General features: G+C 45.4%; 2 protein-coding genes across 2 annotated transcripts; one reads left to right on the top strand and one right to left on the bottom strand.

The window, feature by feature from the left end:
- The first annotated feature begins 9,364 nt into the window (after positions 1–9,364).
- Positions 9,365–12,176, top strand: LOC542859 (violaxanthin de-epoxidase, chloroplastic). The gene is made up of 6 exons (XM_044468279.1): positions 9,365–9,604; positions 10,018–10,218; positions 10,376–10,548; positions 10,705–10,801; positions 10,886–11,277; positions 11,360–12,176. The coding sequence occupies exons 2-6, from the start codon at positions 10,030–10,032 to the stop codon at positions 11,871–11,873; spliced, it is 1,365 nt and encodes a 454-aa protein (XP_044324214.1). The 5' UTR covers positions 9,365–9,604; positions 10,018–10,029; the 3' UTR covers positions 11,874–12,176.
- A 487-nt stretch (positions 12,177–12,663) lies between these two features.
- LOC123045282 (RPM1-interacting protein 4) lies at positions 12,664–16,375 on the bottom strand. The gene is made up of 4 exons (XM_044468280.1): positions 15,459–16,375; positions 14,142–14,633; positions 13,858–14,031; positions 12,664–12,959 (listed from the first exon to the last, which is right to left on the bottom strand). The coding sequence occupies exons 1-4, from the start codon at positions 15,462–15,464 to the stop codon at positions 12,936–12,938; spliced, it is 696 nt and encodes a 231-aa protein (XP_044324215.1). The 5' UTR covers positions 15,465–16,375; the 3' UTR covers positions 12,664–12,935.
- Positions 16,376–21,867: the final 5,492 nt, after the last annotated feature.

Raw genomic sequence — 21,867 nt, 5'->3', positions numbered from 1 at the left:
CTTCAGATCAAGTTACTACCGAACCTCGCAGGCCAACTAGAGTACGGTCCACACCAGAGTGGTACGGTAATCCTATTCTGGAAGTCATGTTACTAGACCATGATGAACCTACGAACTATGAGGAAGAGATGATGAACCCAGATTCCACGAAATGGCTTGAGGCCATGAAATCTAAGATATGATCCATGCATGAGAACAAAGTGTGGACTTTGGTGGACTTGCTTGATGACCAGCAAGCCATTAACAATAAATGGATCTTCAAGATGAAGACGGACGCTAATGGTAGTGTTACTATCTATAAAGCTCGACTAGTCGCAAAAGGGTTTTCGACAAGTACAAGATGTTGACTACAAATGAGATTTTCTCAATCGTAGCGATGCTTAAAGTCCATCCGAATCATGTTAGCAATTGCCATATTTTATGAAATCTAGCAAATGGATGTTGAAAATTGCATTCCTTAAATTGATATCTATAAGGAGAGTTGTATATGATGCAACCAAAAGGTTTTGTCAATCCTAAAGGTGCTAACAAAGTGTGCGAGCTCCAGCGATCCATCTGTGGACTGGTGCAAGCATCTCGGAGTTGGAATATATGCTTTGATGAGTTGATCAAAGCATATAGTTTTATACAGACTTGCGATGAAGCCTGTATTTACAATAAAGTGAGTGGGAGCACTACAACCTTTCTGATAAGTATATGTGAATGACATATTGTTGATCGGAAATGATGTAGAATTTTCTGGAAAGCATAAAGGAGAGTTTGAAAGGAGGTTTTCAAAGAAAGACCTCGGTGAAGTTGCTTACATATTGGGCATCAAAATCTATAGAGATAGATCAAGACGCTTGATAAGATTTTTCAATGAGTACATACTCCCTCCGTCCGGAAATACTTTTCATCAAAATGAATAAAAGGGGATGTATCTAGACGTATTTTAGTTTTAGATACATCGCTTTTTATTCATTTTGATGACAAGTATTTTCGGACGGAGGGAGTACCTTGACAAGATTTTGAAGTAGTTCAAAATGGAACAATCAAAGAAGGGGTTCTTGCCTGTATTGCAAGGTGTAAGGTTGAGTAAGACTCAAAGCCCGACCATTACAGAAGATAGAAAGAGAATGAAAGTCATTCTCTATGCCTGAGTCATAGGTTCTATAAAGTATGCCATGCTATGTACCATACCTATTGTTCACCTTATCATGATTTTGGCAAGGGGGAACGATAGTGATCCAAGAGTGGATCACTAGACAATGGTCAAAATTATCCTTAGTTACCTAAGAGGACTAAGGAAGTATTTCTTGGTTATGGAGGTGATAAAGAGTTCATCGTAAAAAGTTACGTCGATGTAAGCTTTACACAAATCCAGATGACTCTGAGTCTCAATATGGATACATATTGAAAGTGGGAGCAATTAGCTAGAGTAGCTCCATGCAGAGCATTGTAGACATAGAAAATTTGCAAAATACATACGGCTCTGAATTTAGCAGACCCATTGACCAAACTTCTATCACAAGCAAAACATGATCACACCTTAGTACTCTTTGGGTGTTAATCACATAGCGATGTGAACTAGATTATTAACTCTAGTAAACCCTTTGGTTATTGGTCTCATGGCGATGTGAACTATGGGTGTTAATCACATACAGATGTGAACTATTGGTGTTAAATCACATGGCGATGTGAACTAGATTATTAACTCTAGTGCAAGTGGGAGACTGAAGGAAATATGCCCTAGAGACAATAATAAAGTTGTTATTTATATTTCCTTATATCATAATAAATGTTTATTATTCATGCTAGAATTGTATTAACTGGAAACTTAGTACATGTGTGAATACATAGACAAAACAAAGTGTCCCTAGTATGCCTCTACTTGACTAGCTCGTTAATCAAAGATGGTTATGTTTCCTGACCATAGACATGTGTTGTCATTTGATGAACAGGGTCACATCATTGGAGAATGATGTGATGGACAAGACACATCCGTTAGCTTAGCATAATGATTGATAAGTTTTATTTCTATTGCTTTCTTTATGACTTATACATGTTCCTATGACTATGAGATTGTGCAACTCCCGAATACCGGAGGAACACCTTGTGTGCTATCAAACGTCACAACGTAACTGGATGATTATAAAGATGTTCTACGGGTGTCTCCGAAGGTGTTTGTTGGGTTGGCATAGATCAAGATTAGGATTTGTCACTCCGTGTATCGGAGAGGTATCTCTAGGCCCTCTCGATAATGCTCATCACTATAAGCCTTGCAAGCAATGTGACTAATGAGTTAGTTACGAGATGAAGCATTATGGAATGAGTAAAGAGACTTGCCAGTAATGAGATTGAACTTGGTATGATGATACCGACGATCGAATCTCGGGCAAGTAACATACTGATGACAAAGGGAACAACGTATGTTGTTATGCGGTTTGACCGATAAAGATCTTCGTAGAATATGTAGGAGGCAATATGAGCATCCAGGTTCCACTATTGTTTATTGATCGGAGATGTGTCTCAATCATGTCTACATAGTTCTCGAACCCGTAGGGTCCGCACGCTTAACGTTTGATGACGATTTGTATTATGAGTTACGTGTTTTTGGTGACCGAAGTTTGTTCGGAGTCCCGGATGAGATCACGAACATGACGAGGAGTCTCAAAATGGTCAAGACATTAAGATTGATTTATTGGAAGGTTATGTTCAGACACCAAAAAGGTTTCAGAAAGGTTCAGGCATTTTTCAGAGTACCGGGAGGTTACCAGAACCCCCCGGGAGAAGTAGTGGGCCTTAATGGGCTTTAGTGCAAAGGAGAGGAGGGACGCAGGGTGCCCCCCACCCCATGTCGGGTCTGAATTGGACTAGGAGGGGCCGGCGCCCCCCTCTTTCCTTCTCCCTCTCCTACTCCTTCCCTTTCTCCCCCTCTTGGAAAGGAAGGGGACTCCAACTAGGTTTGGGAATCTAGTTGGACTCCCCATGGCGCGCGCCCCTCCTGGCCGTCGGCGTCCTCCCTCCCTCTTTTATATACGGGGGTAGGGGGCACCCCAAGGCACAACATTTATTCTCTTAGCCGTGTGCGGTGCCCTCCTCCATAGTTTAACACCTCGGTCAGATCGTCGTAGTGCTTAGTCAAAGCCCTGCACCGGTAACATCATCAACACCGTCGCCACGCCGTCGTGCTGATGGAACTCTCCCTCGACCCTCTACTGGATCAAGAGCTCGAGGGACGTCATCATGTTGAACGTGTGCTGAACACGGAGGTGTCGTACGTTCGATACTTGGATCGGTTGGATCGTGAAGACGTTCGACTACATCAACCGTGTTACTAAACGCTTCCACTTTCGGTCTACGAGGGTACGTGGACACACTCTCCTGTCTCCTTGCTATGCATCTCCTAAATAGATCTTGCGTGATCGTAGGAATTTTTTGAATTACTACGTTCCCCAACATATACATGACTTGAGTGTTCATTGTCGTATTGCTTTGCATGATCGTAAGATAGCTAGCATGATATTGTCATGGCTTGTCTGTTTTTTGATATCTTTGCTATGCTAGATCATTGCACATCCTGGTACACCGCCAGAGGCATTCATATAGTCATCATGTATTAGTTCTATCGAGTTGTAATATTGAGTTGTAAGTAAATAAAAGTGTGATGATCATCATTATTAGAGCATTGCCCCATGTGAGGAAATAAAAATAAAAGAGGCCAAAGAAGCCCACCAAAAACATCCAAAAAATAAGAGAAAAAGGGGGGAAATGAGAGAAAAAGAGAGAAGGACCAATGTTACTATCCTATTACCACACTTGTGCTTCAGAGTAGCACCATATTCTTCATATAGAGAGTCTCCTATATTGTCACTTTCATATACTAGTGGGAATTTTTCATTATGGATCTTGGCTTGTATATTCTGATGATGGGCTTCCTCAAATGCCCGAGGTCTTCATGAGCAAGCAAGTTGGATGCACACCCACTCAGTTTTCTTTTGAGCTTTCATACACTTATAGCTCTTAGTGCATCAGTCCCCACTCCTCGCATTGATATTGATTGATGGGCATCTCCATAGCCCATTGATCCGCCTAGTTGATGTGAGACTTTCTCCTTTTTATCTTATCCACATAAACCTCTACCACCGCATTCTATTCCACCCATAGTGTTATATCCATGGCTCGCGCTCATGTATTGCGTGAGAGTTGAAAAAGCTGAAGCGCGTTAAAAAGTATGAACCAATTGTTTGGCTAACACCGGGGTAGTGCATGATTTATATTTTGTGTTAGGAATATGGAGCATGACAATGCTATATGGTTTTGTAGGGATAGCGTTCTTTAGCATTGATATTTTGAAAAAACATGATTGTTTGTTGGGATGCCCGAGTATTGATTTCTTCTATGTCAAATGATAGAATATTGCTTTGAATCACTCGTGTCTTAATATTCATGCCATGATTAGATTACATGATCAAGTTTATGCTAGGTAGCATTCCACATCAAATATTATCTTTTTTATTACCTACTCGAGGACGAGTAGGAATTAAGCTTGGGGATGTTGATACGTCTCCGTCGTATCTATAATTTTTGATTGTTTCATGCCAATATTCTACAACTTTCATATACTTTTGACAACTTTTTATATTATTTTTGGGACTAACGTATCGATCCAGTGCCAGTTCTTGTTTGTTGCATGTTTTTTGTTTCGTAGAAAATCCATATCAAACAGAATCCAAACGCGATAAAAACTTACGAAGATTTTTTTGGAATATATGTGATTTTTGGGACAAAAGAATCAACGCGAGATGATGCCCGAGGGGACCACAAGGAAGGGGGTGCGCCCCAGGGGGTAGGGAGCATCCTGGGCCCTTGTGGTCACCCCGTAAGGCGGTTGGTGCCCTTATTTCGCCGCAAGAAAGCTAATATCCAGATAAAATCGTGTTAAAATTTCTGCCCAATCAGAGTTTCGGATCTTTGGAAATTTAAGAAACGGTGAAAGGCCAGAATCTGGGAATGCAGAAACAGAAAGAAATAGAGAGAGAGAGAGAGAGAGAGAGAGAGAGAGAGAGAGATCCAATCTCGGAGGGGCTCCCGCCCCTCGGTTGCCATGGAGGCCAAGGAACAGAGGGGAAACCCTCTTCCCATCTAGGGGGGAGGTCAAGGTAGAAGAAGAAGGAGGGGGCTCTCTCCCCCTCTCTCCCAGTAGCGCCGGAATACCGTCGGGGCAATCATCGTGTGACGGCGATCTACACCAACACCCCTGTCATCTTCCCCAACATCTTCATCACCTTCCCCCATCTATATTTAGCGGCCCACTCTCCCGCGACCCGTTGTACCCTCTACTTGAACATGGTGCTTTATGCTTCATATTGTTATCCAATGATGTGTTGCCATTCTATGATGTCTGAGTAGATTTTTGTTGTCCTATCAGTGATTGGTTCAATTTGCTTGTGGTTATGTTGTTGTTCTTTGGTGCCTATCAAATGAGCGTGCGCGTGGATCACACCATAGGGTTAGTTGTATGTTGATAGGACTATATATGTATTGGAGGGCAAGGGTGATAGCAGCTTTACCCTAGCATAGAAATTGATGCATGCGGGATTGAAGGGGGGCCAATATATCTTAATGCTATGGTTGGGTTTTACCTTAATAAACGTTAGTAGTTGCGGATGCTTGCTAATAGTTCCAATCATAAGTGCATAGAATTCCAAGTAAGGGATGACATGCTAGCAGTGGCCTCTCCCACATAAAACTTGCTACCGGTCTAGTAACATAGTCAATTGCTTAGGGCAATTCCGCAACTCCTACCACCACTTTCCCGCACTCGCTATACTAACTTAATTGTTACTTTATCTAAACATCCCCTAGTTTTCATTTGCGTGCTCTTTATTATCTTGCAAACCTATCCCACAACACCTACAAAGTACTTCTAGTTTCATACTTGTTCTAGGTAAAGCGAACGTTAAGCTTGCGTAGAGTTGTATCGGTGGTCGATAGAACTTGAGGGAATATTTGTTCTACCTTTAGCTCCTCGTTGGGTTCGACACTCTTACTTATTGAAAGAGGATACAACTGATCCCCTACACTTGTGGGTTATAAGATAACATGGCACAAGATCCTCTCATGGTGCCGCCTACCAATCTCCACGCCAAGCTCAACCGACGACTTCTTCGACTGTTGGTCCAAGATCAATAGCTCCGCTCCATCTCTCCTCTGCAAGGGGACGAATTCGCTCATCGTGCTCACCGCTTGGTCCATCTAGAAGCACCAGAACGCCGCCGTGTTTGATAATGCCCGGCCTTCGAATGATGAGCTAGCTCGCATAATCAAAGACGAGGCCCGCCTATGGGCACATGCTGGAGCAACTAGGCTAGCATCCATCATTCCTATAACCTGAACGCACATGTACTGAGGCTGAACACCCTCTTCCCTCTGCTCACGTTGCACTCTTTGGGACGCCTTCGGTGTACGCCCCTTAGAGTTGCACCCTGTACTCGCCCCGCCCCTATCAATGAAATGATACGCAACAATGCGTATTCACCAAAAAAGATTGATTTCCATGTCCAACCAAATTTGTTCAAGCTGGATTCCATTGGACTCAAAGATTAACATATTTGGGATTTTAAGGATCAAGGGCTTGAGAGAATAATTAAAGAGAAGAATTCAAGTTATAGTTTCAAGACAAGATCATGGTGAGCTCATATGTTGGGTTTGGGTTGATCAAGTCTTGAAGCAAGCAACTGGAGTGAAGAATTCATTATGCCTCTCAAGAGATTACGATGGAGTTTTAGGAGAGGATGTGGTGACCAAGATGATATTCATAGTGGAATTTGATATGGTCATGGAAGAGTCTTTGGTGATATAGTCTTGAAGCAATGAAGGGAAATGAAGAGTTCATTGTGGCTTCCAAGAAACCAAGATGGGGCATGAAGTAAAGATGTTAGTTGACCAAGATGAAGCTCGAAGATTATCGAGATGGTCAACTCTCAAAGTGCAATATTTGTACCACGTGGGATCAAGTTATCTAGTGGTATGGTAAGTAATTAAGAATTGTGCTTTGTTACCTAACCCATACTATGTGTTTGTTATGTCTATTTGGGTTAGGTGTTTCTCTTGGGCTTGCATCAAAAGGAATGATTTCAAGTAGCCTAGTGTGGATGACATCAAGTGGTGATGGTCATCGGGTTCAAGGTGTTCAAGTGCAAGATGAGAAGCCAGAGGTTATATGCTTTGGAGCTTGCGATCCACATCGTGATAATGTGCATGTGAAGATGAGCTTAAGTTAAGGCTTCCCTCATTGCAATATGAGGAAGCATTTCGAATATCTTCACCAAGTGATTGTGATAAGAAAAGGATTTCAACTTGAGGCAAGCATTAAAGTCATCATCAAGCTCAAGTGGAATGTGCAAGGCAAAGGTATAACTTAGCTAGGTTTTCCTAGTTTTGCCGGTCTCATGGTGCTTGGTGGGAGACCGGATTATAGGTTTGATAGTCGTACTATCAAGAAGGACTTTCCGGCAAGTAGCTTGATCACTTCGAATATAGAGAGCTCAAACCTTTTCATGATTTGCATCATTCTTTCTTCCTAATCTTGTGTGGTTCTCTATGTGAGGACCTTGGGCTTTTCCATAGCTTTAAAATGAGCCCAAGACCATCGAATTCGGAGTTCGTATGCCAAAGTTATGCATGTTTTAGTGAGCATGCATGCTGTACTGGGTACCTCGTGGGCACGGGGTTTTGAGGCCGTGGGCACGGGGTCCCCATGCACACGGGACCCCGTGGGCACGGGGTGTCCTGGAAGTGTCCGTTGAAGCCCCAATGGCTAGTTTTGGGGTTTGGCTATTTAAGGGCTCCGTCCCCCCTCCGGTTTGGGGGTTGTTCATACACTTTCTAAACATCATTTTGAGCCTCTTACCACCTCTCCCAAACCCCTATCTCCCCTCTATGTGAAGGGGGATTTGTGGAGGAACCTTGGAGTCATTTGTTGATTATATCCATTGCATCCCCTCTCTTCAATCTCCTACTTTTGAGAGTGCATCTTGTGAGATTGAGAGGGTGAGTTGAGCATTTGTTGCTTGTTGCATTTGTTGCATTGGTTTGAGCTCCCCGCATCGATTTGTTCGAGTGAGAGCCCGTGAGTTTATTACTCTTGGAGGCGTCCGCCTCCTAGACGGTTTGGTGATATATTGAGAAGTTTGTGAAGAGGCCTAGGTGGCCAAGGTTCCTCCGGAAGCTTCCCTTTGTGGTGTCCTCCGGGGAAGGGTGTGAAGTGGCCTAGGTGGTCAAGTTCCTCTGGAAGCTTTCGTGTTTGTGTGCTCCGGAGAAGTTTGTAAAGGTGTGGTGGTCGCCTTCAAGACCAACCCCGAGTGAACCGAGGCTCATCCGTCGGGGGTGACTCAAAAGGGAGAATACGGTGAGTCACTTGGTGACGCACCGGAGCTTTGGCTTCGGCAGCGCTCTAACGGAGATTAGCGCTCTCACGAGTGTGAACTTCGGGATAAATCGGCGTCCCCGACTCACTTGTGGTTATCTGATACCCACACTCTTTACTTTCTGCAATTCATACTTGTTCATATTGATATATCTTGTGCTAGTTGAATTGCTTAGTTGTTCCTACATACATTTTCATATCTTGTGATATAGTTTGTGCTTGCTAGTTTCCTTAAGTGCCTATCTTGTTTAGTATAGGTTGTTGGTACTTGAGCCTAGCATATTTAGGATTTGTGCTCGAAAAGTATCGGTTTAGTTTAATTCTGTATTAGTATAAAGCCAAATCCGTAAAAGTTTTAAAACGCCTATTCACCCCGCGAGCCCGAGCGGCGCCATGCGGCGTTCACACCGCGGCGACGGACACGGCTTTCGTCGGACCGCCGGGTTTCCAGGTGAGTCCGTGTTGGACCCCATCGTTAGACTTATTCAGCCGATGCTGGTAGCTTTAGATAGGTGGGCAAGTCAGGAAATGTTACTAGGTAACGTGGTACGTGAGTGACATAGTTTTTTTTAACACAGTACAGACGCAAGCGTTCATATACACGCGCATACACTCACCCTTATAAACGCACACACGCACACCCTACCTCTATGAGCACCTCCAAAAGACTGAGCCGTCATATCATCTTGAAATTTACGAAGCCGCCGTAGGCACATCATCGTAGACGGGAACGTCTCCTCCCACTAAATGCGCATCGCTGGAAATCTTGAAATAATCCAGAATAAATGCGAGCACCGGGACTTGAACCCTGGGATGGGGATATAGTTTGTTGTTATAACTTCGACGATAGACTAGGCTCTGTTCCCATGTTCTTTCTCTTACAGTATATGATACCCACGCGTATTCGAAAGAAAAAAATATCGTTCCTGTTCTTAGTTCTCCCAGTGGATCGATCAAGTGGGATCTGACAGACCCGCTTGCGGTTATCGGATCGGAGCTCCACCCGGTCCGTGCCTCTGGTGCTCCGCGGGACACGTCGGCCACGTCTCTCCACTCCATTCCCACCCGCTCCCGCGCGCTTCTTCCCATAGCCAAGCTTGCCTCACCGTGTTATCCATCCATCCATCCATCCGCACTATCCCAATCTCCGTCTCCTACGCTCTGGTCGGCGTCGCGGCGGCGGCGGCGGCTCAGGTTCTTTCTCGGCCTCCTCTCCCCGCCGCCCTCTCGCCTGCCTTCTCTTGCCATTTCCGCATTTCGTACTTTCTCGGGCGTTCTTTTGGGAGTGATTCGATTGACCGTGGATTTCATTTTTCTCCCGGAAAGAAATCTGGTGTGGATAAGTGCTTGATTCCTTAGCTCGGGGCTTACCGACTGAGTTGGGGATGTTTTTCTCTTCATCCTATTTTCTGGAAATGACCAGTGTCAGAGTTGTTCTTGTGCAATCTCCAGCACTAAAACGTAACCAATTGTTTATGGAACAGATGAAGGATCTTGTCTCCAGAATTGTGATTTTATGTTTCACTATCGTCCAGCCTGATGCACGTAGGTTCTTTGCAGTGTGTTTTCTGTCATACTGAAATCCAAAATTTTCTCTGGAAACGCAGACTGCTGCGCAAATGTTGCCGCGGCAGTGCTTTAAACACGTCTTCCCAGCCGAAGGCTCCTCCTCCAGCATTCTCCACGGTCCTGGGTCCAGAGGTGCAGGCAGCAGGGGCCGCACCACCCTCAACTTCCACCGGTGTTGCGTCAGGGCTAGCCTATGGAGGACCGATCACCTGCACATAAGCACCGCTCGATCGTCCGAGGTGATTCCTGATTGCTCGTTTCTGGATAACAAGTTCGCTTCACTTCTTGTTATGTTGCTGAGACAGACATGATGCTTTTCCGTTTCCTTTTTTTTTTTTTGATTAAGGAAACAACAAACAAAGCAACATGATTTTGTTTCTCTTTTGCATTTGACAGATTAAGGTACACACATTGCTGCAAGTACCAGATGTTTTCAATACCATCAAGAGCTGGAGCAAGCTGCAACTGGTCACGGTGACAGGGCTGGCGGCATGTGTAGTTCTGCTAGTCCCTTCTGCCGGTGCCACTGATGCTCTCAAGACATGCACTTGCCTGCTCAAGGAATGCAGGTGTGACCCTACACAAGCCGGAATATGTCGCAATACGGTTTATTCTGTTGAATTCAACCCAAATTTCTTGTTTCCATACTAGAAAGAACAATTAAGTTATGCAGATCTGTTATGTTCATGTCTTCCGCACTTAAACCAAAATGGTACCAATTTCAGGATCGAGCTGGCAAAATGCATAGCCAACCCATCATGTGCAGCAAATGTGGCATGCTTAAATACGTGTAACAATCGACCTGACGAGACTGAATGCCAGGTAATTCAGTGTTCCAGAACCATGGATCCAGCTCCATGCCTCGGAAAAAAAATTAACATTTTCTTGTGCTTTGTCATCCCATAGATCAAATGTGGGGATCTGTTCGAGAACAGCGTGGTCGATGAATTCAACGAGTGCGCCGTTTCACGCAAAAAATGTGTCCCCAAAAAGTCTGATGTTGGGGAGTTCCCTGTCCCCGATCCATCTGCCCTGGTCAAGAACTTCAACATGGCAGATTTTAGAGGCAAGTGGTACATTTCAAGTGGCCTAAATCCTACTTTTGACACGTTCGATTGCCAGCTTCACGAGTTTCGTCTCGAGGGAGACAGGCTTGTTGCAAATTTGGCATGGAGAATTCCCACCCCCGACTCCGGCTTCTTCACCAGGGGGGCCGTGCAGCGGTTCGTGCAGGATCCCTCACAACCAGCAATATTGTATAACCATGACAACGAGTACCTGCACTATCAAGATGACTGGTATGTCCCTCCCCAACACACTCTGACATTATACCATTGCTGTAGTACTTGAGTCTACCAGCTGAACATTTGTTGGCTGTAGGTACATTCTCTCATCGAAAATAGAGAACAAGGACGATGACTACATATTTGTATACTACCGTGGAAGAAATGACGCATGGGATGGATATGGTGGCGCTGTTGTGTACACAAGAAGCAAGGAATTACCTGAGACAATAGTCCCCGAGCTAGAAAGGGCTGCGAAAAGCGTAGGGCGGGACTTCTCCACATTTATCAGGACAGACAACACCTGTGGTGCTGAGCCTCCTCTTGCGGATAGAATCGAGAGGACTGTTGAGAAAGGGGAGAAGCTCATCGTTGATGAGGTAAAGGAGATCGAAGGGGAGATCGAGGGAGAGGTCAAGGAGCTGGAGAGGGAGGAGGAGACACTGGTTAAGAGGTTGGCAGATGGCATCATGGAGGTCAAACAGGATGTGATGAACTTCTTTCAGGGTTTGAGCAAAGAGGAGATGGAAATTTTGGATCAGCTGAACTTGGAGGCGACCGAGGTTGAGGAGCTCTTCAGCCGCTCCCTGCCGATAAGGAAGCTAAGGTAGCTACCCCCAGCAGCCACTCCTGCCTATGCAAGGAGGATTGCAGAACAGGGTGCCATCCAGTGGTGAGCAAAGTAGATTCTAATTGTCGAGGCAATACCTACAGTAACAGATTCTCCAACAGAAATCAAAATTTTGAATCTGATAATGTTTTACCCACTGGCACAACACGTTCCCAGATTAGCTTATGTGTAAAGCATCAGTAAGTATGTAAATTTTGTCCAAAGGAGGTATATAAATGTATACAACTGTTCCTATTATACTCTGGGTTAATTATATACTACCTGTTTCTGGGGATAGTTCAAATTCTGTTATTCTCCCTTTTTATGGCAATTTAGGTTCTTAATTTATGTAAAATGCCAACCATACCAAATGTTATTTATTATAAAAAATCTCACAATCTTGTTAACTTTTTCTCCACAAGAAGCTCTTTAGAAAACTTGATGGTATTCAGCAAGTTTAAAATCACTCTTCAGCAGTAGCAAAAATAGAAACAGTGGGGTACGGACAAACTTTTTTCGTATGCTCTTGTAAACAAAACCGACATAAAAAATTCAAACAGCGGTATCCATTTGGCGAGGGAACAAACATATGGGGTTAACTCAGGGGGTTTAATACAATCTACAAGAATTTTGTACTTGATTTTAGTGCAACGGTAATGAATCACAGCGCAACCGATCAGATATACATATAATCTCGCTCCGAACAATGTGCAAACTTCTCGTTTCTGTTCCGTTATCATTGTGGTAATGGAACCTAACTCCCAGCTAGGGAGGGGTATGGAAATGAAAAAAAAACACGGAAAACTGCTCACGGCATACATACTTCACAATCCACACATCTCAATGGCATCATATGTATGTTCCAAATAAGCATAGAACATAAATTATAGAACAATGCAATCATAGGTACACACTCACACCAGTAGTATAGTAATGACTAATAAGCATGAAAAGTATACATGAATATATAGTTTGCTGACAAATTCTTCAGAAGAACGACAATTTGTTCCACAAGTAACCCAGGAAGTTTATCAGAACTCTCTGTGATCGTATTCCCATTTTGTCAAAGTATGCAGCAAGGACATGTCTGGAGAAAAGAGGGAAAGTTCAGTCAACGGAAAAATGTCTTTGAAATATCATGTGGCAAATGAAATAGAAACAGTTAATGCTATTTGTGCTGAGCATATTGTCCACTAGAAAGATACAAACACATTTTTTTGCCTTTATGCAAAAAGTGGTGATCCAATAATGACATCACTCATAGCATTATGTTTAAACTCCAAATTATTGAGATCACCCATAAGGCCGTAATAACCAATACAAATAAAGCAGATTGCACAAAATATTATCATTTTTTACTAGTATAACAAGTGTGCATATTAAGTATGATAAATTGTGTAAGAATTTGGCTGTACCATACACATTGAAGTTGCTAACAACACTATTTATTCCCCGAAAAGAAAAAACACTATTTATTTTTAAAGATTATTTTCACAAAAGGTTACTATTTCATCTGCTAGCGACCTAGCGTATAGTGGATTAAAAGGTCCTTATGAATCATCATTGCAATACTCATGCATGAAGTACCCATTGTTTAGAGTGAGGATGAGGATTAACATCATGTGACTGGGCTGTTTTGTGGTACTTGATCAATTTATTCAAGCAGCATTCGCACATTTTGTAGACATTTTTATTCTGCTAGATGTGCTGCAAGAAATTGTGATTAGAATACAAACATAATTGCCTGCTGTCTTGCTGACGGCCACAGAACTCTATTACCAAATTGCTTATTCCTATTTTATTTTGCCATGTATACACTACATGATAGTAAAGCTACCAATTCCCTTATGAAAATGCATTCATGATATTTTTTTTCCAATTTGCATAAGTGATATGCAGTCGAAATTCTGAAGTCAAGCAAAGATAAGCAAACCGATGGTAGCAGAAGCTGAGGACAGCTTACTCAAAGAGTTGCTTTTACATACCTGTTGCACCTTATTTTCGTCTTTGCGATTGCCAGATGACTGCTGCCTGGCAGAAGAGTCGGGCGATAGTTTATCATCCCTCACCCTGTTGAAGATACCCGTATACTTTTCGCCTGATGCCGCGTTCGCCTCATCCCACTCACCAAATGGTGGAACAGCCACTTCATCGTCAGGCTGGATTCAGAAATGCAAAAGCAAACAGCTCATTATCTCCAAAGTCCAGACACATATATTCACGGACCAATAAGAAAGAAGAGAAACAAAGGAATAGAATGTGGTAGTACATTGTAGCTTTGGTTGCTCTGCCTCGTCCTGCCCCTTCCAGGAGTTTGCTGGCCCTGCGCTTCCGACGAAGGCCTCCTCTCTGGAGTGTGCATTCCAGCTGCCCTGTTCCTCGGCTTTGCTGAACTGTTTGACTGCATTGGCGAAGCAGAACCTGCAGCATTTCTGTAAGGGCTTCTGGGCGCGCTGCCACCGTTCCCCCCTTGCTCCCGCGGAGGATTTGCATGCCTTCGTGGCGCGGGTTCACGGTGATGGGGGTCGGCTCCAGACCTTCTTCCATGTAATGGAGTCCTGGGAGCCTGTTCTCGGGGCTCAGGTGTATATGCTGATGGGTTCAGCGGTGACCTGCGAGGGGGGTCGGGCTGCTGATGTCCTGGCTCATTTGGATTGGAGTAAACGCCTGTTTTCTTGTTCTTCCGTGCGCCCTCGAACTTCTGTGTGTAAGGGACGTCCTCGCTGTTCTCCCAGTCCCCAAATGCGGGAATGCGTGGTTGCTGTTTAAACAACGTGAGATAATTAGTATACATCTTGACATCGTTTTCAGGACTACCATGACCTATGGTTCACAAGGAAATGAACAATCCATCGGTTATCATCCATTACCATTTTTACAAACACAAATAAATCTTTCAGAACGTTGCAACTACGCTGAGGATTTCCCCTTAAAAAAACTATGCTGAGGACTTAAACAAGTATACACATGAGATTATTATTATTCTACAGTAACTATAACTAGAACTGAAATCCTTAAAATGTAAATGCTGGAAAATTTCAGCAATGATGTCAACTGATAGATGCTCATACAAAAGAACTATGTATTTCATGATGCATGCTAACCGAATTGCATTAATAAGAAGATTGCATAAGCTAGTTGGCAATTCAAATCAGTATAGGTTATGCCACTAATCTGGCTCAAGCCCAAAAATTAGATTTTAGTATTTTGTGTTAACTAGGCCAGGATGATTGTATCCACGTGTCACAGCATTTGCTGACCAATATAGATGACTCCCTGCGGTTCCCGGACAGAAATGTGTCAGACCGAACTTGCACAAACATGTCCCAAACATGAAAATACTACTCCAACCTGAAGAAGAAATGGTATAACTAAGAGTATATTCCTAACTAAGCTTAAATGAGAAGCTTCTCTACGCCTAATTAATTAGCTAACGTAAGAAAGAGATAACACATATGCCGTCCATCAAATGAAAACGCATTATGCTTTACCAGGAGCCCAAGGGACCAAGACACCAACAACTAAAGATTTCTCCAGCACTAAGAATATGACTTGGTATGAGAAAAAGTAGAGATGAACCACTCACCGCCATTGGCCTCTTAGAAAATACTGGGTTCCCTCCTTTCTCTCAAATTCTTGGGAAAACAGGCCACACTCCTCCACAAGAAAGCACAGGGAGTGCCAAAAGAAACTGAGGCAACAGAAGAAATCTAGATCGAGTTTACCATAAAGGAGGACCAATAGATATCCCCTTCCAATCCAAACCTTCCCAGTCCCAACTCCCAAGAATGATTGAAAGTCAAAGCTTGTGGTTTTCTTTTACAGAGGATAAACTATCCAATCCATCAAAAAATAAGAATGACTGAAGGCAGCTCCCTCGAGGAAAGCAAATCGAATCCCCCCCAAAGAAATCAAGAAACGAAGGGGGCTAATTTGAACCCGCGCTTCTTCAGAGAAGCACTAAAATTCTCTCCACACAAGGTGCCCCAGCCGCCCTTCCAACTAGTAGAACTGAGCAAACATCAACGAACCTAAGGACCGATCCACGCAAAAACCAACAAAATTTCTTTCAAGAATTCTGGCCGGTCAACTCAAAGGTGGATCCTCTCACGCTAACCCTCAGACAGAAGACAGAACAATACCAGCTCCTCAGGGTGAACTCCTGGGCATGAATCTCTCTCAGGACAAGAAAAGGAAAAACTCTCCAAGAACTAGCAGCCTCTCCAAGAATACAAATCCACTAATTAATCCTCTCGTACCACCCGAAATCCCCACAAAAACCACTAGAGAGAGGAGTCAAAGGTGGCTCCTCTTTCTTCCGACCTCGCAGCCTCTGAAGGGTGTTGGTGTGTGATATATACAAGCAAACGCAAGAAGGAGATGGGAATTCAGAACGGGGAGGGGAGGTTGGGGAAGGAAGAAGGGAGAGGGAAGGAGAGCAAAGGAAGAAGACAAAGCCGTTGACGGGGGAAGGAGCGCCACTGCTTGTCAGTTCGAAGTCTTGAAAGCTTCTCTGACTGATTTTAATATTTCAATTTCGTACGGAGATATTAATGTCTCGCTCGCATCGCATCAAATTGGCTTTATCCCTCCTTCCCTCTTTTTTTTTTGCCATTATCCCTTTCGTTTAGGATAATCAAATTTTTCGATGAAGGATGAATTTATTGACTCAAATTAAGCATGAAGCGGATACAAACAAAATAACCACACGTTTAGCCTCTGCATAGTTAGGATGCACACAATCAACACTATAACACACACAACACCGACAAACAACAAAGTCATATAAGACCAAAGCTATGCCTAAGCAAGGAAAAAGAAAAAAAACATGAAGCGATGCACCAACTACATCAACAACTATATCCGCACCAACCATCTTTTGACACCATGCTTATATGATCGACATTCAGGCGCCGCCGTTATCGCATCCAACCATGAAAGCCGAATCTAGATTTTCACTCTGAAAAAAAGGGTCCGAGCATATCTGAGCAATGCTTTCAACAAGGTAACGATGTACAACATCACCACTGCCAGGTATAACCAAATCGCGTCGGGCCTAGGTTTTTCACCCGGAGCTCGAGAAGCACCACAAAATCAAAGTCAATCATTTATTGTCACCACGGCTTTTTCGCGATCCCAACAGCTACATGCGATGGGCTAGAATTCCACTATCACCGCTGCACAACCATACCCTTTGCATCAAGTTGTCATTGTAGATTGCATCTCACCGCACTAGCCACCAATGGAGGGCGCCGTCACAGGCCGTATCCAAGATGGAGGCCCCAAACCGATGCCCAACCATTGTGAGTCGCCACATGGACCCAACCTAGATAGAACCGAACCGTAGCCATGGTTCTTAACATGTCGCCGCAGCTGCCGGACATGGGGAGGCTAGATCCGGCCACTCCCCGCATTACAAGGCCACCAGTGCTTTCCTGCAGTGCGTTGTGGCTGCTGCATTGGATCCTCAACTGCTTGCTCCATCTTCTACTCTTGGGCCGCCCTTTGGGTGGAGTAGCCCGGGATCCGGCGACCTCGCGCAGGATCAGATGAGAGGCGAGTCCGAAGAGTGGCTGCTGCAACGATCGTGCGTCCATGAGGAGATTTCGTCCAACGTAGCATCAATGGAGGAGCCATGACCATCCGAAAGATATTCTCCAACTCAGCATCAAATGGAGGACCCGCAACCGGCCGAAAGATGCAGCACAGATCAGCGGCATGGGAGAGAAAGAGGGAGAGGGGAAAGTGGGAGCGTCGGGGTGGGAAGCTCGGCCGCCGCCATCAGCCTTTGGAGGCCTCCTCTGGTGGCGCCCGGTGGATAGGGCAACGGTGAAGAAAGTTTTTTATGGCGGCGAGGAGGCTAGTTTTCGGGAGCCTTAAGATAATCAAACAATATTATCTTTACAAAAGGTACTTCGATCAAGAGGGGATTTATGACACACAAGTGCGAGTGCATAGATCCCAAACATTATTTGAGGGGCATTTGATTTTGAATTTTCTATATCTTTTAAATCGGAAGTTACCCCTATAAAACTCGATCCCATGCTTGGTAGTATGTGCTTAAACTCTGTGCAACGACCTGAGAAGAGTGAAAATATGTGCTTAAACTCTGCGCAACGACCTGAGAAGAGTGAAAATGATGGAAACTTTACGATAGTAGTGCCACTGCCCCATCCTACATCTGGTACATGATTGGAGTAACAAGTGCGTTGCTGTTGGTGGATATATCCTTTGTTTAAATAAAATAAATTGGCGACCCAGCAGCCACTAATTAAGTTAATCATCAGCTGCAGTGACATAAGCCTGACAGGCATTGCATGACGACGATCGGCTTGCCTGGCATCCAGGCTTTTTTTTGAAGGCATTTGCGGTTGTCGCAGAGTGATTTTCTCCGGGGTTCAGGCTCACTGTACAAACGAGAGAAAAAAGGAAACCCGCAGAGTCCAGTTTTCGGGTAAAATATGGCGGTGCCTAGCGAAAGCCGCATCCTCCAGGACCAATCCCTGACCGCAGACGAGCATGCGAAAACTTCAACGTCTCGTGAGCTGTCCCACCTACGCTTGGAGGAGCCAACCACGCAGGCAGAAGAAATTGGGAGCCGGCAAAGCAGTCACAATGATGGTGACAATGAATTTCGGGGCATCTCCAATCAGTGCCTGCAGATGAAGTAAGGCTATGTGTGAACATTTCTTTTCTTCTGATAAAGGCGTTTTTACTGAGTCATGATATAGGATTAAAGAAAAAAGAATACACGTCCCGCTTCTGCATGACTAAGATGCGCGCAATCAACACCAACAGATACACATAATGCAAATAACAAAGTCATACGAGACCGAAGATATGCCTGGCGGAGAAGAAAAGAAGAAAATAAATGCCCCAAAGTGACCGACGAAATGTAACAACGACCATCATATCAACCATTTCATGCATGACAACACAAGGAATATGATACGATAAAGCTTCTCCAACAGAACGCCTCCACGATGGGAATGACGCATGTCGCCGTTGCCGGATCCAACCATCGAAAGCCGGATCACGAGTTTTCAACCTGATCAAGCCCGAGAAAACTCCAAGAAATACATTCAACAAGGTACGTACCGTGCAAAAACACCACCATTGCCAGGTACAATCGACTAGGTTCGGACCTATGTTTTTCACCCCGAAGCTCGAAATGAAGGTACTAAAGAAGCACCACCAAATTAAGGTCCTCATGTGTTTGTCGCCTCCATTTTCTGAGATCCTAGTAGAGGAGGAAGGTCCTTAACACTGCCAAAATCCTAATTCAGGATGCTCCGGTGGCCCGCACCATCCCCACAACTGGCAATCGATGGCAAATCTGGATCAGACAACACAACCATGCACCAACACTTGTTGCGCCATCCATGCGAGCAGCGTGCGGAACCATGGGATTTGCCGGATTTGGGCGGTCGCAACTGACACTAGAGGGGGGGGGGAGCAACCTTCAGCCCCAATCCTCACGAGCACGTGACCCTGAGGATGGTGACACGCCAATCGGGTCTTGTCCAGGACCCAAAGCCGTGTGTCGCTCAGCTAAGGCTAGGCCACCCAGACGAGGCACGCGTAGCCATTTCATATGAGAGGTGAGAGTGGGGAAGAGGGAGAGGAGCAACCATGAGAGGTCAATGGCAGGGGGAAGGAAGAGCAGAGCGCTCAGTCGTCGTCGCCCACTCTTGGACGGCCTCCTCCGGCGGCGGCGAGGGTACTGCTAGTGGTGACGTTGTTTCTTTTGTGCCGCTGGGGCACCTCCGGAGTCGCCCAAGAGGAGTGACACGAGAGGGTCAGGATCAGGTTTAGGTATGTTTTCTTTCTTCGGTTTTATTGTTCTTGGAACAATGAGGTTGTTAACTATATTGTACCATGTCTTTAGCGTAGCATATTCTCGGCCCTGCATCACTCTCCTAGCGTGACTCAGGTGGCGTTCCCCATCCACACCGCCAGAGACCTCCCCCCATTGGTTGCGTTGGCAGACATCGCAGGGCAAAGCCCCCTGCGAGGCAGACGATGGTAGCGGGGCCCTCGTCTTCTCCCTGGGTACTCTTGAGGCATTGTGGGGTGGGCGCTAGGAGGAGGCACCCAAAAGCCTAACCCGTGCTCGAGATGTGCCGCCACCAAATATGTTTCTCCCTTACTCCAGTGATGTTGGAAGTTTGTCAACCTAGGGCAGTGGTCGTTGTCAGGAGTGTTGTGGTCGCCTCGTTCCTACTAATGGGCCAGGGGACCACCACCCAAGGAGCCCGTCCCTGCTTAGGTCCTTTCGGTGCATGGTGTTGGTTGACAACATGGTTTGTCCATGGCCAGATCATACTGATACCGCGTGTGGATATCATTGTAGGGTTTGGAAGATGACGCCTTGTCATATTTTTGTGGTGGTGTGGGGGCAGGGTTCAGAAGTCAGGTCGACAAGTCTGGACGCCAGGATCATGGCAAACTAACGCATGGGGTCGTGACTCGGATGCTGGTCGACAACCATGGCCAAGTGGGTTATGTGGCAGGTGATGGGCGTTAACGGTGAATATGCTACAGTAGTCTCGATGACGGTTATGGAAATGGAGAGTTCTTGCTGGGATGGAAGTATGTCCTAGTTGTGGTTGAGCCGAGTGTCGCGACACTCTTGGGCGTCATTCCCTTACCAAAGGCGGATGCTCTAGGTGAAATCCCTTGATCCATTTTGGATCAGGCGGTGGAGGTGCTTCGATGCAATGCCTTTCTTGAAGGCACTAACTTGGAGCCCTCGCCCCTTCTGCTCTTCTGGTAGTTGTGCATTGGTGGCGGTGATGATGTTTTCCGAAGGTTGACCTGTCGTCGAGCAGTGCCCTTTTCGGCTAGGTGGGGTGTTGTCATTGCAATAACTCGAGCTCTAGGGTGAGCTCCAACCTGCCGAGGGTGGTGTTTCTCGCAAAGGCGGTAGGTTCTTCCCCTTATTGTCAGAGATTAGTAGTGTGGGTGGTAGCTGTTGGGTTTCGTAGTAATTTCAAAAATTTCCTACGCACACGCAAGATCATGTGATGCATAGCAACGAGGGGAGAGTGTTGTCTACGTACCCAACGCAGACCGACTGCGGAAGCGATGACACGACGTAGAGGAAGTAGTCGTACGTCTTCACGATCCAACCGATCAAGCACCGAAACTACGGCACCTCCGAGTTCGAGCACACGTTCAGCTCGATGACGATCCCCGGACTCCGATACAGCAAAGTGTCGGGGAAGAGTTCCGTCAGCACGACGGCGTGGTGACGATCTTGATGAACTATAGCAGCAGGGCTTCGCCTAAACTCCGCTACAGTATTATCGAGGAATATGGTGGCAGGGGGCACCGCACACGGCTAAGGAATCGATCACGTGGATCAACTTGTGTCAACTTGTGTGTCTTGGGGTGCCTCTACCTCAGTATATAAAGGAGCCAAGGGGGGAGGGTGCGCCGGCCATGAGAGAGAGGCGCAGGAGGAGTCCTACTCCTACCGGGAGTAGGACTCCCCTCCAATCCTATTCCAACTAGGATTCCCAAGGGGGAAAGAGGGAGAGGGGTGGCCGGCCACCTCTCCTAGGACTAGGGGAAGGGGGGAGGCGCACAGCCCCCTTGGGCTGCCCCTTTCTCCTTTCCACTAAGGCCCATGAAGGCCCATATGGCTCCCGGGGGGTTCCGGTAACCTCCCGGTAACCCGGTAAAATCCCGATTTCACCCGGAACACTTCCGATGTCCAAACATAGACTTCCAATATATCAATCTTTATGTCTCGACCATTTCGAGACTCCTCGTCATGTCCGTGATCACATCCGAGACTCCGAACAACCTTCGGTACATCAAAATGCATAAACTCATAATATAACTGTCATCGTAACCTTAAGCGTGCGGACCCTACGGGTTCGAGAACAATGTAGACATGACCGAGACACGTCTCCGGTCAATAACCAATAGCGGGACCTGGATGCCCATATTGGCTCCTACATATTCTACGAAGATCTTTATCGGTCAGA

The sequence above is a fragment of the Triticum aestivum genome, chromosome 2B (genome assembly GCF_018294505.1).
Source record: "Triticum aestivum cultivar Chinese Spring chromosome 2B, IWGSC CS RefSeq v2.1, whole genome shotgun sequence".
NCBI classification, from domain to species: domain Eukaryota; kingdom Viridiplantae; phylum Streptophyta; class Magnoliopsida; order Poales; family Poaceae; genus Triticum; species Triticum aestivum.
The sequence above is the reverse complement of the archived record's forward strand: the minus strand, read 5'-3'. Positions and strand labels throughout refer to the sequence as shown.

Excerpts from the sequence above, each read along its gene's own strand:
- LOC123045282 (XM_044468280.1), bottom strand. Across the intron at positions 14,032-14,141 it reads AGAGCAACCAAAGCTACAAT|CCTGACGATGAAGTGGCTGT; the intron begins GTACTACCACAT and ends TTCTGAATCCAG. Across the intron at positions 12,960-13,857 it reads ACGAAAATAAGGTGCAACAG|ACATGTCCTTGCTGCATACT; the intron begins GTATGTAAAAGC and ends TCTTTTCTCCAG.
- LOC542859 (XM_044468279.1), top strand. The coding sequence starts at position 10,030 with ATGTTGCCGCGGCAGTGCTTTAAACACGTCTTCCCAGCCGAAGGCTCC. Across the intron at positions 10,219-10,375 it reads GCACCGCTCGATCGTCCGAG|ATTAAGGTACACACATTGCT; the intron begins GTGATTCCTGAT and ends TGCATTTGACAG. Across the intron at positions 10,802-10,885 it reads CTGACGAGACTGAATGCCAG|ATCAAATGTGGGGATCTGTT; the intron begins GTAATTCAGTGT and ends GTCATCCCATAG.